The 16,946-nt window shown below is 37.4% G+C and overlaps 1 protein-coding gene across 1 annotated transcript in view; it reads right to left on the bottom strand.

Moving 5' to 3' along the window:
* Positions 1 to 16,946, bottom strand: part of LOC126758295 (GAS2-like protein pickled eggs) — a 171,690-nt gene that overhangs the window by 82,256 nt on the left and 72,488 nt on the right. Inside the window, 1 exon segment of the mRNA XM_050472516.1 lies at positions 11,207 to 11,831. Coding sequence (XP_050328473.1) covers positions 11,207 to 11,374 — 168 coding nt within the window. The 5' untranslated portion in view covers positions 11,375 to 11,831.

Raw genomic sequence — 16,946 nt, 5'->3', positions numbered from 1 at the left:
CATCCTTTTTTAGTTTTTTTCCTTTTCGTTTTGCTCATCACATTTTATTTTAATTTCTTTGCAGCTGTGTTCGTATTTGAATTTATTAATGGCGTTTTCCGTATAAAAATCCGTTGGGAGGCAAATGGAGGTGAACATGTAATTTTAGCAAGGACTTTTACCTAGACTTTTTGCATAGACTTTGCGCACGGAAGCGTTCAAGGACCGCTTGTGGTGTGAGTGTGGTTGGGCTCTGAAATGTGTCACTTACGGGAATGAATGCACTTAATTTTTTTAATTTATTTTTTTTTCTAAGCAAAACATATATAAATTCATATATGCGAATAAACTTTGTGCTATTTAAGAAGAACTTTTAGAAAATAAACCGTTAGAGTAGAATAATTTGCTGGGAGTGCATGATTTTTGATGTAAAAAAGAAGTTCTTAATTAGCATATTCCACTTCTATTTGAGATGAGCTTATATTTTAGGCAATTTTTCTCAAGAATCGGTCTGGAATTATGCACACGTCCTTTTTCTTATCAAGAAACTGATCATTTGTCGGAACGGTCAATATCGAACTAATATAGCATACAGCTGTCATACAAACTGAACGATCAAAATCGAGATCTTATAAGAACACTTTTAAAGGGTATTATAATTACAGTGTAAACGAAGTTAATGTTTTTTCTTGTTTCATTCTATTTTTTCCTCTACAAATCCGAAAACGATTTCACATTTCAGTTTTAAAGTGCATACCTATAAGACTACACACCTATTCTACATCGAGATCTTAAATTAAAAATTTACAAAATACAGCTTAAACAAGAACTGAAGCCGCTCGACTTTCCCAAGCAACATCACTTTGCTCTATAGGCTCTTGCAGAGTTCCAAGGATATACGATGTTTTCGAGCCAAATTTTGATCAACTATGAGGCCCATTACTTTCTCCAAAAGCGATAATGAAGCCAAGCAAAGTATCCCGTCATCAAACAAACAGTCGTCGCACTCGCGACTTGGCTCCCACGTCACTGTTGACAGTCGTAACTTCAAACACCAACAGGTGTTACATCGGACTGAGTAGGCAATTGAGAAGTAAGAATCAGCGGTCCATATTTTTTCAATAATGATGCCGGTAAGAACTTGACCGTCAATGGCGACCGTTATCGCGCCGTGATAACCGACTATTTGATGCCTGAAATTGAAGCTCGTGATCTCGGCGACATTTGGTTTCAACAATACGGCGCCACTTTCCACACATCGCAACAATCAATGGATTTATTGAGAGAACACTTCGAGCAGATAATTTCACGTTTTGTGCCAGTCGATTGGCCACCAAGATACTGCGATATCATACCATTGGACTTTTTTCTGTGTGGATATGTAAAGTCTAAAGTATATGCAGACAATCCCGCTTCGATTCAGGCCTTGGAACAAAACATCACGCATGCCATTCGCCAGTTACCAGTTGAATTGCTCGATCGAGTCATCGTAAAATGGATTCAACGGATGGACCATATGAGACCCAGCACATGTTCCAATGTGCGAAATACGACGAAGAAAGGCAATTTTAAAAAAACACATTCGGGATACACCCAACCCCAGAAAATCTAGTTTCTCAAATGGTAGAATCACTAGATAAGTGGAAAGGCGTGTCCGAAGTGGCAAAAATCATGAAACTCCACATGAAACTCCAAAGAGCTGGAGAACAACAATCTAGAAGACTACTATAAATTCCAACGAACAACTAAGACGCGACACACAAACCATGACTGGAGAAGACAAGAAGGTTTTGGGTGACAATCACTGTACTAGGGGGTATAAGACAAACCGAGGTAGGGCCAAGTAAATGCAGCTTGTTCCTCCTCGTACAAAAAAAAAAAAAAAGACGCAGCCGCGGCCAACATTTGAAAGAGATAATATTCGAAAGATCAATGCCAAAAAATGTTCTTTCGAATGATAATAAGCATTTTTCATTAAATTTGATGCTCCTGTGTGTTTTTCTTTAAAAAGTAGGGAACCTCGAAATGGATCAGTCTTTACTTACTAAAATATGCACAAAACAAATATTTTAATTTCTGTTTTACGAACTTTGAACAGTGATTAATGAAGCTGATTACTACTTTTCTATTACTATAAAAGTTTATAGAGTTTCATATGTTACATACATATGTATGTGCTCTCCACTCTTATATAGGCTTATGTATATACAAGTACAAACATATGTACATATTTATGCAACCCATTTCCATTTCATTTCATTCATACAAACTTTTGCGCACAGACTGCCATTTCATTGTTAAAGTTTATTTTCTAGTTTTTCCCGTAAAGTTGGAAATTTTCGTAAATTACAACAACACTAAAAACAACAAAATACCGCAATAAAATTGAGAAAAGACACGAAGCTACAAATCTTGTGGAAGCGCTGCCTTCCCATTTTTATGACCTTCCCGCACGTTGTGAGTGACATCAAAGAGTTGCACTGAAATCCAACAGAACATGTGGCAACCACACGCTGCACAACTTTAAAGCCACGCAAACCATTAGAAAAGAAGAGATTTGCTTTGTTTATGCCCGCCACCAGCACCAGCGGCACCACCGACACCGAGCTGCGCGGTTGCACTCGAACACGCCTACCTCTGTGAGCATATTGTTTTTGGCACATTTATGATTTCTCCCCGATTGTTTGTGGAGGGAGGGCGTTGAGGTATGTCGAAGCGGCGAATATTAAGTAAACTTTGCGCTTAACCCAATATTTACTCAACGCACTGCAGCTTTACATTTCACCAAATCGATGGCAGCGTCGACTGCCACAGCAACCAGAGTTGGCGAGGGGGCGAGGGGAATGTGCCCGAAACGGACTACCAAAGCAAAATGCTACGCAACGTGTGAACATTTTTAGAGACTCCCCTAGCTCCGTCTGCATAAGAGTTAAAACAAACACACAGACATATCAGCTTATGTATGTATGTGTGTGTGTGTTGCATTTATGCGCATTTCTGTTAAATAAGCAGACCGTATTTTAATCGAAATTTGATGGATGCAATGTGCGGCGGCACAGAGACCAGCCGATAGTAGCTCCAAAAAGCCTTCGTTCACCACTCCCATTCCCCCCTTCATTTTCACAGCAGTGTCGCTTTCTTATCTACAGAGCGCGGAGTTGTTGCAGATGTTGAAATATTTGTTTCCGCTTGATTGGTGTCAGAGTGCTGTATGCACGTAAGTACGTGTGTACGCAAGAGCACCAAAAGTCGGTATGTGTATGTACATATGTATGGAAATATGTGCAGACATAAAATGAGTAAAAGTGTTTTTATTATGTTGTAAATGTGTTGTTAATTGCTTGCGTCAATAAGGCATCTGCTTTTGTCCGGCTTGCGATTTCCTCAGCGAGAAATGCAACGCTTTCAGTCACAATGCATTGAAATGCAAGATGTGCTTGATTGAGTTATACTCGTCGGCTATAATAATAAACATACATACATATATACATGAGTATAGGTCTGCTAGAACATGGGTTCGATAAAAGCCATAAGTTGCCAGTCCATCTCATCACAAAAACAAAAACAAGAAAAACGTTAACTTCGGCTGCACCGAAGCTAATATACCCTTCACAGATGCATTTATTTTAGTAACTATGTGTCCAATTTGTATGGAAGCTATATGCTATAGTAATCCGATCTGCACAATTTCTTCGGAGATTATGTTATTACCTTAAAAAGTAATCCATGTCAAATTTCGTGAAGATACCACGTCAAACGCGAAAGTTTTTCATACAAGCCCTTGATTGCGATCGTTCGGTTTGTATGGCAGCTATATGCTATAGTGAGCCGATCTAAACAATTTCTCTCTATATTACAATATTTCTATAAACAATAACTTATACCAAATTTCATGAAGATATATCGTCAAATGAGGAAGTTTCCCATACAAGCATTTGACTCCGATCATTAAGTTTGTATGGCAGCTATATGCTATAGTTAACCGATCTGAACAATTTCTTCCGATATTACATTGTCGTCTTAGAAAATAATGTGTACCAAATTTCGTGAAGATACCACGTCAAATGCGAAAGTTTTTCATACAAGCCCTTGATTCCGATCGTTCAGTTTGTATGACAGCTATATGTTATAGTGGTTCGATATCGACAGTTCCGACAAATAAGCAGCTTCTTAAAGAGAAAATGACGTTTACAAAATTTCAAAACGATATCTTAAAAACTGAGGGACTAGTTCGTATATATACAGACAGACAGACGGACTGACAGGCGGACAGACAGACAGACGGACATGGCTAAATCGACTCAGCTCAACATACTGATCATTTATATATATACTTTATAGGGTCTCCGACGCTTCCTTCTGGATGTTACAAACTTCGTGACCAACTTAATATACCCTGTTCAGGATACAAAAATAACTGCAGCAGAAGACTTATCTAAGTTCCCCTCCATAAACTAGAACAAAATTTCTAGTGTCATGCTAAGCTTCTCAGCTCAACTGCATTGCCGTGATTTAAACCCAACATCATTTTTATAAGAGCAAATGTGGTGCAGAAGATAGACTGAGCACCCAAGTTTCACCCGATTTGACCTTCTTTTGGTCATAGTACTAATTGAAATGGGTAAAATTTTGCTTCCTAGCTTGTGGATAACACTTGCCAAATGGTTCTACTTCGAACTGGGTAGGCAATTAAGAAGTAAAGTCCTCTCTCCCAGAACAAAGACCAAACTCTACAAGTCACTCATCATCCCCGTCCATTTATGGCGTAGAGGCATGGACGATGACAACATTTGATGAGTCGGCGCTACGAGTTTTCGAAAGAAAGGTTCGGCGGAAGATTTATGGTCCTTTGCGCATTGGCAACGGTAAACATCACAGTCGATGGAACTATGAGCTGTACGAGATATACGACGACATAGACATATGTAGTTCAGCGAATTAAGAGACAGCGGCTCATTCAACACAGTACACAGTGAGGGAAGCAGAGGAAGACCTCTACTCCGTGGGAAAGACCAGGTGGAGAAGGAACTGACTACACTTCGAATCTACAATTGGCGCCAAACAAAAGGAATAACTGCCGCGCTATTGTAAACTCGGCTATAAACATGTAAGTGGTGTCTACGTCAATAAAAAAAGAAGAAGAAGCTTGTGGATACATAATTTGACCTTGTTGTATAGCATGAGGCCAAACTGACAATTAATCTATCTATTTGCATAAGATCCAAATTCGATAGACAGAATTTTTTCCCCAGGTTTGCACAGATTTCGTAACTCTGTTCTCTAAATTTTATGATATTTTTCTGTTCCCAAAATTCAAGAATCTACAAGTACACTAACCCAGACGGCGCGCTAATTTCTTTTAGTTTCTCAAGAGACATCGGAAGGCCTAGATCGTTTTGGACTTGTTGATGGTTTTTTAGCTTCTTAAAACCACATTACAATATGTTTAAGCATTTATATATGTTTGCTAAGGTTTTTGAAGAAACTTTCCTCTTTTTCCTCATTTCGGTTTTAATACGAAATTGTTATACAAATAAACTATGATTTCTCAAACCAAACATTCAAAACATTTATGGAAGCAGCTGGGACTCGATTTGTTAGATCATCGAGTTCTGGAATAAATTTAACTTGCAACAAGGTGAAAGTGAATAAATATATTCACGTCCCGAGATGTGGGAACAAATTTACTCGGCTTGCTTTTGATCTTGAACAATTTTTTAATAGCATCGAGTGTCTTTGTGATAAGACTGGTATGTGACCCAAGCCACAGCGGAATCGCAGGAAACTGTAAAGCTGATGAGCTAGCAAAAAAAAGAACCTAAAACCGCTATGGGTAGAATGGAAGCGGGTCGGTGCTCCGTATCCTCTTGTGTTCTACTATTAAATGATTTGCGGAACGGCCAGCGCTGGGTCACCATCGATATATGCGCTGTCGCTAAAGCCTTTTGACCCAAGATCGATGGCAAGAGATCTAGGGATTTCTTTGGTATCCGTAAGGCTAGCCTCTCCCTAGTTTTGGGGCTTTTTACGGGCCATTGCCCTATTGGCGTCCATGCAGTAAGGCTGAGAATCCTACTAGATGCCATCTCCAGAAGCTGTATGGAAGAAGTTGAGGTGGAAACAACTCAACACTTCCTTCTTGACTGTGCCGCGTTTGGAAGGTCAAGACTTAAGCACTTAGGGGCGTATATTTTCAGACAGCCCACCGAGTCGATGGGAATGTAAATTAAACGCCTGTGCAAATTTGTATTGGCTACTAAGCGCTTTGCTAATTTGTAAATTCGAACACAGGAGTTCTTCTCTTCTATGGCCTCATAAAGGACTACATACAGTAGTCCACGTGCGATCTTTGATCACCCAACTAATCTAACCTACCTCAAACAAATATTGAAGATCATAAAAATTCCTAAGGACTAACTTAACCTAACTTTTTGATTTTTTTTAAGATTTTCAATCTTAGTTTCGAATATTGTATTAAAAATTCATGTGTTCCAAGTTAAAATAATAGCGAGATAATAACGATAATAAAGTTTAATGCACCCTACGCGCCAAAAAGAAAAATATTTATTTTTCTATGCAATTACACACATACAAGCACACACTTATAGGTGCAGCTCCCTTGCACGCATTAAATATGAATGAATACATAATAATTGAAGATTCGCCCCCACTGTCACTTATACAGTTGTTGATTACAGTTGTGAGAGATTGCTTATTGCTCTGTGTTTTCAAATGTGTTTGGATTATAATTTATTTAATCAGTTTTAAGGCAGCAACAGCATGAAATCAAGCAGGCAACTTGGAAAAGGAAAAACACAGCATTTACTACAATAACAAAAGTGAATTTCTGTGAACCGGATGATGAGCGACGAGAGCAATGTACTCACACGCAACTGGCTCCCCGGTCTTTTTGTCATACAAATGCATTATATGTAGGGTGCAGATGAGTATTTATACACTCGAATATACATATATGTATGTATGTATATATTTAGTTATACAAATGCTTAAAGTATATCGCACTGCCTGCTGGAGAAATTAGCGCCCCCTACAGCAATTCCTCTTGGACCGAAACTAGTCCGCGCGGAAAGTGTGGTCGCAAGCACAGAAATTTGAGATTTTGAAGCGAAATGGGTATTCACGTTTGAGTTTATAATAGAGATTATACCTAAAAATTTTCAAAAATAAGGTAGACCCAACGAATTTTGAAGACCTATTTGTTATTTGTTAGTAAGAAGTGTCAAAACTGACTTCTTTTACACATAGACTGGTCTCATACCCTAAAAGTCTCAAAATAATGTAAGCAGCACTCCGAAAATGGAGGCGTGAGTATCTGACTTAACAGCAGAAACTTATCAGCCGAGTCCATTCCCGATAGAACGAGTTGCCTGGGTGCAAAACTGCAAAATTCATGTGCAAAACGGTAGATCCATAGTACACGAAATTCCTATTGGCACTCGATAGAAGAAACTATAGGAATATGAACGGAATACTAACAGGTCACTGTCTGATGGCAACACACGCCCGCAGAATGGGGCTGACAGTTCAAGAACACTGCAGGAAATGTCTAGGGCAAAGCACCAGGAGAACAATGGAGCATCTCTTGTGCACTTGTCCCGCATTGGCATGACTACGCTGTAAGCATCTGCGGTCCCCACGGTGTAATACACTGGAGAAGGTGGGGCACACAAGATCTATTAAAATTCGTGTCTTGCGCAGGCAGCCTAAAGATGACTACTCCTCATGGACATAATAACTGAACTCCATCTGGTATCACAAAGGACCAAAACTAGTCTATGCGTGACTCATTGGTCTACCAGACTAACCTAACCTAACTTATTTTAAAGTATAATCACAACCGTCAGTACTTCCTCGGCAATTTCTAGCTAGCGCGTCGATTTCTGAAAAGGTTTCTCATAAAATAATAATACACTACAAAATCTCCCAGATCACGGACCCCGTCGGTGTTCTGGCGTCAGACGGAGACTAAGTGCCAATAAATGCCGAGATATATGTATGCATGCTTGAGCATAGCCAAGCCGAAAGAGAACTAGAATATAGCTTTTCAGAATAGCGTTTTGGACCAGTTTGATGCTCCGTTTATATGAGAGTTCTCCATTTCTGCTGTGCGGTAAATATTTCCCATCTCTGCTCGAGCTGCAGTATGCGTATTTATTTGTTGCAACTACTGTGGTGGCATATGACTTCACAAATAATGCGTTCACATAATTTTTAGTGGAAAGGGCGCACTGCTTTTATGCGGCATTTATCAGCTGTCGGGGAGCTTACGACTCCCAACAACAACACTACAAGCAACAGTAAAATCGCGGACTGCGTGTATATACATACATATGTATGTGTGTATGTGTGGCAGATAGCTGCCTAGAGCGACAACCATTGCGACAATGCTCACATAAACGCCCCATTCATTGCACTGCAACAACAACAACAGTAACAAAAACAACACAAATGGACAACATATGCGCGGCAACGCAAAGCGCCACATGAGAAGGCAAAAGAAAAGGCAGAAAAGGGCAGCCAGCACAACAACAGCAAAAAGTAATTATAAAAAAGCAACAACAACAACAACTGTCTGCAGCAGTAAAAGCTGCGTTTAGCGCACATAAACAAACAGTGGCGGCAAATAAATTACGCTGACATCGCACTAATTGGCGCGGTGGGGGAGTGGCGACGCGGTGTTGCAGCGGCAAATAACAGCGTGCAACACACATACTAACGGGACAAAGATGCTGCAGCTGCAACATCAGCTTGTACAATAAATTCACAGCGAGCAAATAAGTGTGTGTGTGCGTGTGTGTGTGGGTGAATTTGTGAACGAAACACAAATTGCTGGTGCGCACGGACGTGTCGCATGCAACGACTGAGCAATGCACTAAAATGTGCCACATGCAGCTTCTTCGGCGCATAATCATTCATTGCCAAGTGCACCGCAAGTTCGTATTGCCGCAAGCTGTCGGTTGCAAGGTGCATATTTTCGCCCTCTCGCCGTTACTCACACACACACACATATACATATACATACATATGTGCATAAATGCTGAAATTTATGCATTGTCATTGTGTCTGCACGCAGACTTATCATTCGTTGCAATGAATCGAAAGTAAAAGTTGCAAACCTACACATACACGCTAATGGCGGTCGGCATAATTAAATTCTGTGCGATTCTATTGTTCGCGGAAAATTAAAAATTCATTAAAATTAATGAAAACCGTTATTGTTTCTTATTTTGGTTCACATTGTGGGCAAATGATGCTGAAATTGATAAAAGTGAAATCCAGCTTTTTGCATAGGTGATTGCCTTGAAGGCACGCGGCTGAGATTTTTTTACTGAAAATAGTTCGCATTACTTAAAAGAAGCAAGAAAAAATGTTAGCTTCGACGGTAATGAAGCTTTAATATGCTTCACAGGTGCATGATATATATTTTCCCGTATGAAAGTGTATAAAAATATGTTTATCTTAACTTTTATAGATCAGTTTGTATGGCAGCTATATGCTATAGTGGTCCGATCTGAACAATATGTTAGAAAATTGTAGAATTGTCTTGAATAATAAAACAAAACAAATTTTGTGAAGATACCTCGTCAAATGAAGAAGTTTCCCACACAAACACTTGATTCTCTACGGGCAGCTATTTGTATGGCAGCTGTATGCTATAGTGGTCCGATATAAGCGGTTCCCACTAATAAGCAACTTCTTGGGGACAAAAGAAAGTGTGCGAAATTTCAGATCGATATCTCAAAAACTTAGGGACTTGTTCGCGTATATACAGACAGAGGAGCCGACAGGCGGTCATGGCTAAATCGACTCAGCTCGTCAAGCTGATTACGAGGTTTGACAATTAAGTAATGAGACTGATTTTATTGCCGCGCTTGTGGTAAACCTCTGACCTTGAAATCCCCTTTCTCTTTTGCCGGCATCCCTCCCCTCTCCATTGATATATGTACCATCGCTCTAGCTTGTCTAGTTCGCCTGCTGCGTCAAGTTGAGTAGACATGTGTTTGTAGTGCTCGTCACGAAAATGGAAAAACGAAATCAACGAAATCAAGAGCAACGCGTCGCGATAAAATTTTGCGCCAGATTGGGCGAAACAGCTTCGGAAACGTCCGCTAAAATTGTAAGAGTGTATGGTGATAGTGCTCTTAGTCGTGCCTAGGCTCACAATGGTTGTCTCCGCTCGCCCCCCGCCCGAAAAAAAACTCGCATGAGCAAGTCGAAGGTGAAAACGATGATTATTGCCTATTTTGATAGCCGTGGAATCGTCCACAAAGAATTCGTTCCGCCGGGGAAAACTGTGAATCAAGTCTACTATTGCCAAGTACTCGAAAAATTGCGAAAGCGAGTCAACAGGGTACGCCCAGACATCGCTCGTAACTGGATCCTTCATCACGACAACGCGCCGTGCCACACCGCCCTCAGCGTGTCCCAGTATTTGGCCTCTAAAGGGATCGCCGTGTTGCAACAGCCGCCTTATTCGCCCGACATGTCACCCTGTGACTTTTTTGTTTCCTAAAGCAAAATCGGTGGTCAAAGGAACCCATTTTGAGTCGATTACCGGCATCCAGGCGGCCGTGACGAGGGCACTCGCGGACATCCCAGTCGAAGCGTTCCAGAAATGTTACGAAGCATGGAAAACGCGCTGGAATCGCTGAATAGCTGCCCAAGGGGACTACTTTGAAGGGGATGGCAGAGTTGTAGAAAAATTTTCAAATATACGGTTTTTATGGAATCAGTCTCATTACTTAATTGTCATACCTCGTATTTATGTACTATATTGAGACTCTGATATTTACTTTTGGGTATTACAAATCTCGTGGATTATATACCCTTAAAAGCTTGTTGATTTTCTGCGATCCTATATAGTCTGTTAGAACCTTAGTTTAGGCTACCAGTTAGATCGATATACAAGTACATATCTGCAATATTTGTGTACCAAGTTTATGAGACAGAGCATTAGTATTAAGAGAAATGGGAAAGCTTAAGAGAAAAGGAAAAGGGGAAAGCTTATCCCAAAAGCGCATTTTCGAAACATTAAAATAATTGTTCTGAAAATAATCTTTGGAGTTGGAACGACAATTGCTGTGGCATTTTCCGATTACTTATTAACTTCTTATCACAATAGACATCTGCGTTACGTATGTATATTTGGGAACCGCTAATCCATAATGCCTAATTATTAAGTTTTTTTATGTTTTTTAGAACTTACCTTGCATAGTGCGACTCCAGTATCTAGACGATCCATAAAATTCTCCGCATTTATATTTAAATCTGGATAGAGCGTGCTCAACCACTCGGCCAAGTCCTCCTTCATCGCCTCCAAGTATTCCTCGCTCGATTTGAAAGGCCGATAAGGCCGGGCCTCGAGCATTGCCATTTTTGTGGGTCTTTAAAAAATACTATTTTGGTTACAATTAATACACTAACCGACCGACTATGCTTTTAAGCGTTCGTTTTTCAGTTTTATTAAAATTTATTAATTATTGCTCGTTTTTAAAAGTTTCGCGTTTTTATTTTATCAATATATATTAAGTAATTATTTAATGTAAAAAAGTGAACAAAAAATAAACAAAAAACCGTTCGTTTGTATATTTTATTCGCTTGCTAACTACGTCATATGTGTTATTCACATATCTAGCTTTTATTATTAAATAAAATTTTTTTTTTTAATTTTTTTGTGGACTCGTGTTTAATGTGGATATTCGTTTTGTGACTTTAGTTTAAGATAAAATAGTAGGGTACTGGTTGATAATTCATTATAATTCGTATATGCAAAGTTCTTGCCGCGCACTTTATATTGCAACAAAGTTATTGGGGGCGTTCACATGAAATATCTGCAATGGAAGAATAAAAAAAACGGGTTAATTAGCAACCGACAAAAAGTGTAAAAGATATACTTTTCTGATTTATTTTTTGTTTCATTTAGAATTAAGCTTAACTTTTTTTTTATATACCACTCATATGCGTTCTTTATATACCATATGTACACACATCTAAATCTATTTCTTCATATATACAAATATATGTTTGTATAAATTTGCGCTCTGATTGACACTGCATTTAACTGCATTAAGAGCTTTTGCATTAAAGCGAGGTACACCTGTTGGTCGGCAGCAAAATAAAGGGAATTAAGTCACTTGATATCGTCAATGCGTGTCAGATAACCAGCGGTTAACTTAACTTAAATTGAGCAAGTGAGAAAAACTCAGAAAAAAGAGGTAATGAAAATGTAATTTCTTATAAACATGGGTTGGTTGTACATAGATAGCTAGTATCATAAGTGGGGTTTAAGGGGTATCTAAACCCCGATAGCAGATTGTGACTAACTCATAAGTAACTAATCATAGTAGGCACTATTTTTTGACCTTTTTCTAATATGATAGTTATCTGGTTTTTACAATTCACTCAAAAAAAATTGAAAATAAATGAAAAATTTTATTTTTAAATATTAAACACATTTCTCACGAGTCCGTTCGAATGATTTTGGTGGATATTTTGGGTATGAAACGCGGTCTTGCTCGACTCGTCCCGATGAAGCTGAATTTTTTTTTTCAAAAAGTGTAAAGAAGTCTCTTTGGACAGTCTTAATCATGCGAATTTCGATCTCACATTGGAAAGCATTACAACTGCCGATGAGACAGGGGTTTATGAGTTTGACATGCAAGAAAACCAAAAAAACACACCAAAGCCGCTCAAAAATCGAGGTGATGCTCATTGCTTTTTTCCATATTCGTGGTTTGGTTAAACATGAATGAGTTCCGGAGGCCCAGACGGTCAATAAAGCGTTCTATTTGGCCATATTGAGGCGTTATTTAGGAATTTGCGTGAGAACATCCATTGAAAACGGCCGAAATTGTGGAAGAACTATTCATGGATTTTACACAATGATAATGCACCTTCGCATCGAGCCACAATTCTGATCGAATTTAGAGCCAAAAACGCAATGAATACCATCCAACAACACCAGATATAATCCGTGTGATTTTTTCTTGTTCTCCACTGAACCCGTTTTCAATCGAATTAGAACAAAATTCGCTGAAGGAGCTGAAGGCAATCCCAAAAAGTGTTTATGAGAAGTGTTTTGAGGACTGGAAAAATCCTTGGCATAAGATATCTGGTAGGGATTACCTTGAAGGCGACAAAATAAATATTGCATTTGTCAGTTTTGAGGAACACATACATACATAGATATAGTAAGTTTTAGTTCTTCTCAATGAAGAGATATTGAAGTGTTAAAGCATCTGGAGAGGTAAACCAAATTTCTAGTGTTGGAGACACAATTTTTTCAAATATTTCGTTGATAACGCATTTATTGAATTAATAAATAATTATAAAGTCGCCTACCATTGCAAGCCAAAGAGGAGTTAAACTACACAAGAAATCCATACTCCCTGCTAACAATTTACTTACTACGCCACTGAAAATGCGAAAAGCCTGTGGATTTAAGTAAATATACGCCTATGCCGTGTGCACAAGCAATTAGCTTCAATACTCCTCACTTAATTGAGAAAGCTTAATTCCAGATAGTGTAAAGACAAACCGCAAAGTAATAGCTTAAGCGTTTAGTAGCTAATCGAGCATGAGGATTTGCGGCTTTTGTTTTTTGTTTTGTTTTTGATGAGATAATCATGACATCCTAATTATGTTAAGCGAATATTGGAAAAAAAACAGAAAAACAAAAATATGAAATGGAAATATGAAAGCTGGATGAGATTTGACATAGTAACTGAGGAATGAAGCAGATTTAAGGTCATTTCGAAAAAAATATAGAATTTTGAAACTAAAAATATGAAAATTTTACAACTTTAATATAAAATTGGTTTTGCAAAATGAACTCAGCTGGACACTTTCTCAGTAACCCTGAAGATTTCAACCATAAAATAAAGTTTTCGGCATGCAAAAAAAAATAATAATAATAACTAACTATGAGCGACCACCTAAATATTGAATGAATTTTATATTATATTGTGCAATAATTTTTGGATCGATTACTGTTTTAATTAAATCAAAATCATTAAACTCTAAAATATATATAGATATATATATATAATATATATATTTTGAAATTACTTTTCACTGTTATGCAGTTATTAATGCTACGAAGTCATGCCTGACTATTTTTAATTAATATCGCTAATAAAGGGGCAGGGGAAGGAACGTTCGATTTCTCATAATTGACGCTTGAATATTTCACGCTGGACTGCACACGATTCTGATTACTCAAGTGTTAAATATGAAGTAAGTGAAGCTCGTAGAAGATCTCTCACCCGTCTTGACAGACGCGATATACATACGTACATACAGACATGTATTTTGTATCACGAAAGTTTTGCGGATATATGTACATATATGAAGATATATGAAGGGACGTACATATGTACCACATATGTAAATTGCGGCGTCATTATGAACACCGGAACGGGTGCGCCTTTACTGCACAAAAGTGTGTACCTATGTATTAGCAGACCCATGGGAACTTTTGAAACAACTTTCCTTCTCTTTGAGATTTTACCGCTATTGAGGTGCATTCTATGCATATTATATAAAAGCTTTAATAATTGAAAATAAAATATACTGGCTCATAGCCGTTGTTATTAAATATTCATTTAACCATGTTTAATAAAAAAGCGGTGAGATTTCTCTGTGTGTAAGCATTACATTAAGGTGAGGAATAAAGAATAATAATAATAATACATGGATATTTCAAATTAAGAAATTTCAGTTGTTATTTTTAATGTAATCATTGGCACATTTCTTAAAATTTTACATTTATCACTAATCACTTTGAATAAATAATAAAAAAAATAAAACGGCTGGCAACCATTGACAAAAATTATAATAACATTTCATAATAATTTAATGTCCATTTTGTAATATTTTAATTATTTTGTTACATTTCATTGATAAAATATTTTTTTAACAGGTGGCAACACCCAAAAAAATATTTTGGACTTTAAAATGTCTTAAATCTTAAATGTCTTAATACCAGTGATATTTCAAAATAAAAAATTTCAGCCATTATTTTTATTGTAATCATTATAATTGTCACTAATGACTTTGAATAAATTAGGGAAAAAAATAAAACAACTGGCAACCCTTGTCACAACAATATTTACATATTATAATGATTTATTATTCGTTTTGTAATATTTTAATTATTTGGTAAAATTCAACGATTTAAAAAAATTTTAGCCAGTGGCAACACCCAAAACAATTATTTTCAACTTTTTAACTGTCTTAAGCCGTATATACTCGTGGTGCTTCTTTGTTTTACATAAGTTTTTCATGGATTTAAATTTTTTTAACAGGTGGCAACACTATAAAAATTATTTTAAACTTGGAACTGTCTTAAACCTTATATACTCGTGGTGCTTCCTGTTTCAACATATGTAAATTTTTCATGGATTTAAATTTTTTTCAACAGGTGGCAACACCCAAAAAATTATTTTCAGCTTTAGATTGTCTTAAACCTTATATACTCGTGGTGCTTCTTGGTTTAACATATGTAAGTTTTTTATGGATTTAAATTTTTTTCAACAGGTGGCAGCACCCAAAAAATTGTTTTCAACTTTAAACTGTCTTAAACCTTATATACTCGTGGTGCTTCCTGGTTTAACATATGTAAATTTTTCATGGATTTAAATTTTTTTCAACAGGTGGCAACACCCAAAAAATTATTTTCAGCTTTAGATTGTCTTAAGCCTTATATACTGGTTTTTGTTTTCTATTGGCTTTATTTAACATAAGAGTTTACCCCAAATTTTCAAACAGATGGCAACTCTATAACTTTCTTAAATTTCAGATTAGGCGTAGGTTGTTGGAAACCCGCTAAAAAATATAATTTTTTATCTTACTAATAGTGTTTAATAAAAATCATCATAAATAGAGCGCTATATCAGTGGTTCTAACACCAGAGTCTCATACGAAGTTAACTGTTCAAGCTACCAAGTGGACTTGTAGCCAGTCTCTTTATCGTGCATATGCATACAACATGCATAATAAATATGACTATATATAATATTTCAGTGTCCACCTTCGAAATTTCAGCTGAAAAAAAATTCAGCATGCAATTCAACGCTAGTTGAAGCAAATTTATTGCCACAACAGGGGGAAATATTTAATACACCATGCCACACACAACCGGATTTTCGCCATTAATCGCACACCCCTAAAATAAGTTTACAAATGCTGTGCTATGTATGCGCAATAAATTGATCAAAAATTGGACATGCGAAAAATTCCGCAAATATTTACGCACCCAAAAATGCAACAAAAAACACTAAAAATATTGAATGTCGATGCAAAATATACATATCTACATATGTGCACCCATATTTATAAGCCCGTCAAGGTTTATGTAATGACTTGTGGCGGAACCAACGTGATCTTAATTAAGTCCAACCGTGTGCTTAGCGCCAGCCACAGTGCTGCTCGGTTTGAGTGGTCCACCGCCGCCGCCGTGTGTCTGATTGGCTTAACCCCAGTCGCCACGTATTACTTATATGTGTATATGTGTGTGTGTGTGTGTGTGTATGCTGCGTCGGTATGCGGGGCGTGCAATTTCACTGTATCGCCGCAACTACAAATTAAAAGCGCAAGTGTAAATTTTTAATTACAACAAAAACCAATAACATGCATGTACCGTTGTGTAGCCAACATTACCGTTAATGAAAATGGCAATAAAATTTGCGGTGGGAAGTGAACGAATGCTGGGAACACAAATTACGCGCAAACGAAATGAGAAAAAAATAAAAATCAATCGCAGAAAAAAAGATAGCAACTAATGTAATGAATCTGCACAATTTCAACAGTTTTGCACATAACATTTATTAATTTTTTCAATTGGTAATTTTTCAATTTTTTTTTACATTTAATTTTTTTTTCTCAATAACTCAATCTCCGCATGAATGGGAATGTGGAAAGAAAGGCTGCGTAAGTTTTAATGCCCA

Source organism: Bactrocera neohumeralis, chromosome 5 (genome assembly GCF_024586455.1).
Source record: "Bactrocera neohumeralis isolate Rockhampton chromosome 5, APGP_CSIRO_Bneo_wtdbg2-racon-allhic-juicebox.fasta_v2, whole genome shotgun sequence".
Taxonomy (NCBI): Eukaryota; Metazoa; Arthropoda; class Insecta; order Diptera; family Tephritidae; genus Bactrocera; species Bactrocera neohumeralis.
Note: the sequence above shows the minus strand (reverse complement) of the source record. Positions and strands in the feature narration are given on the sequence as shown.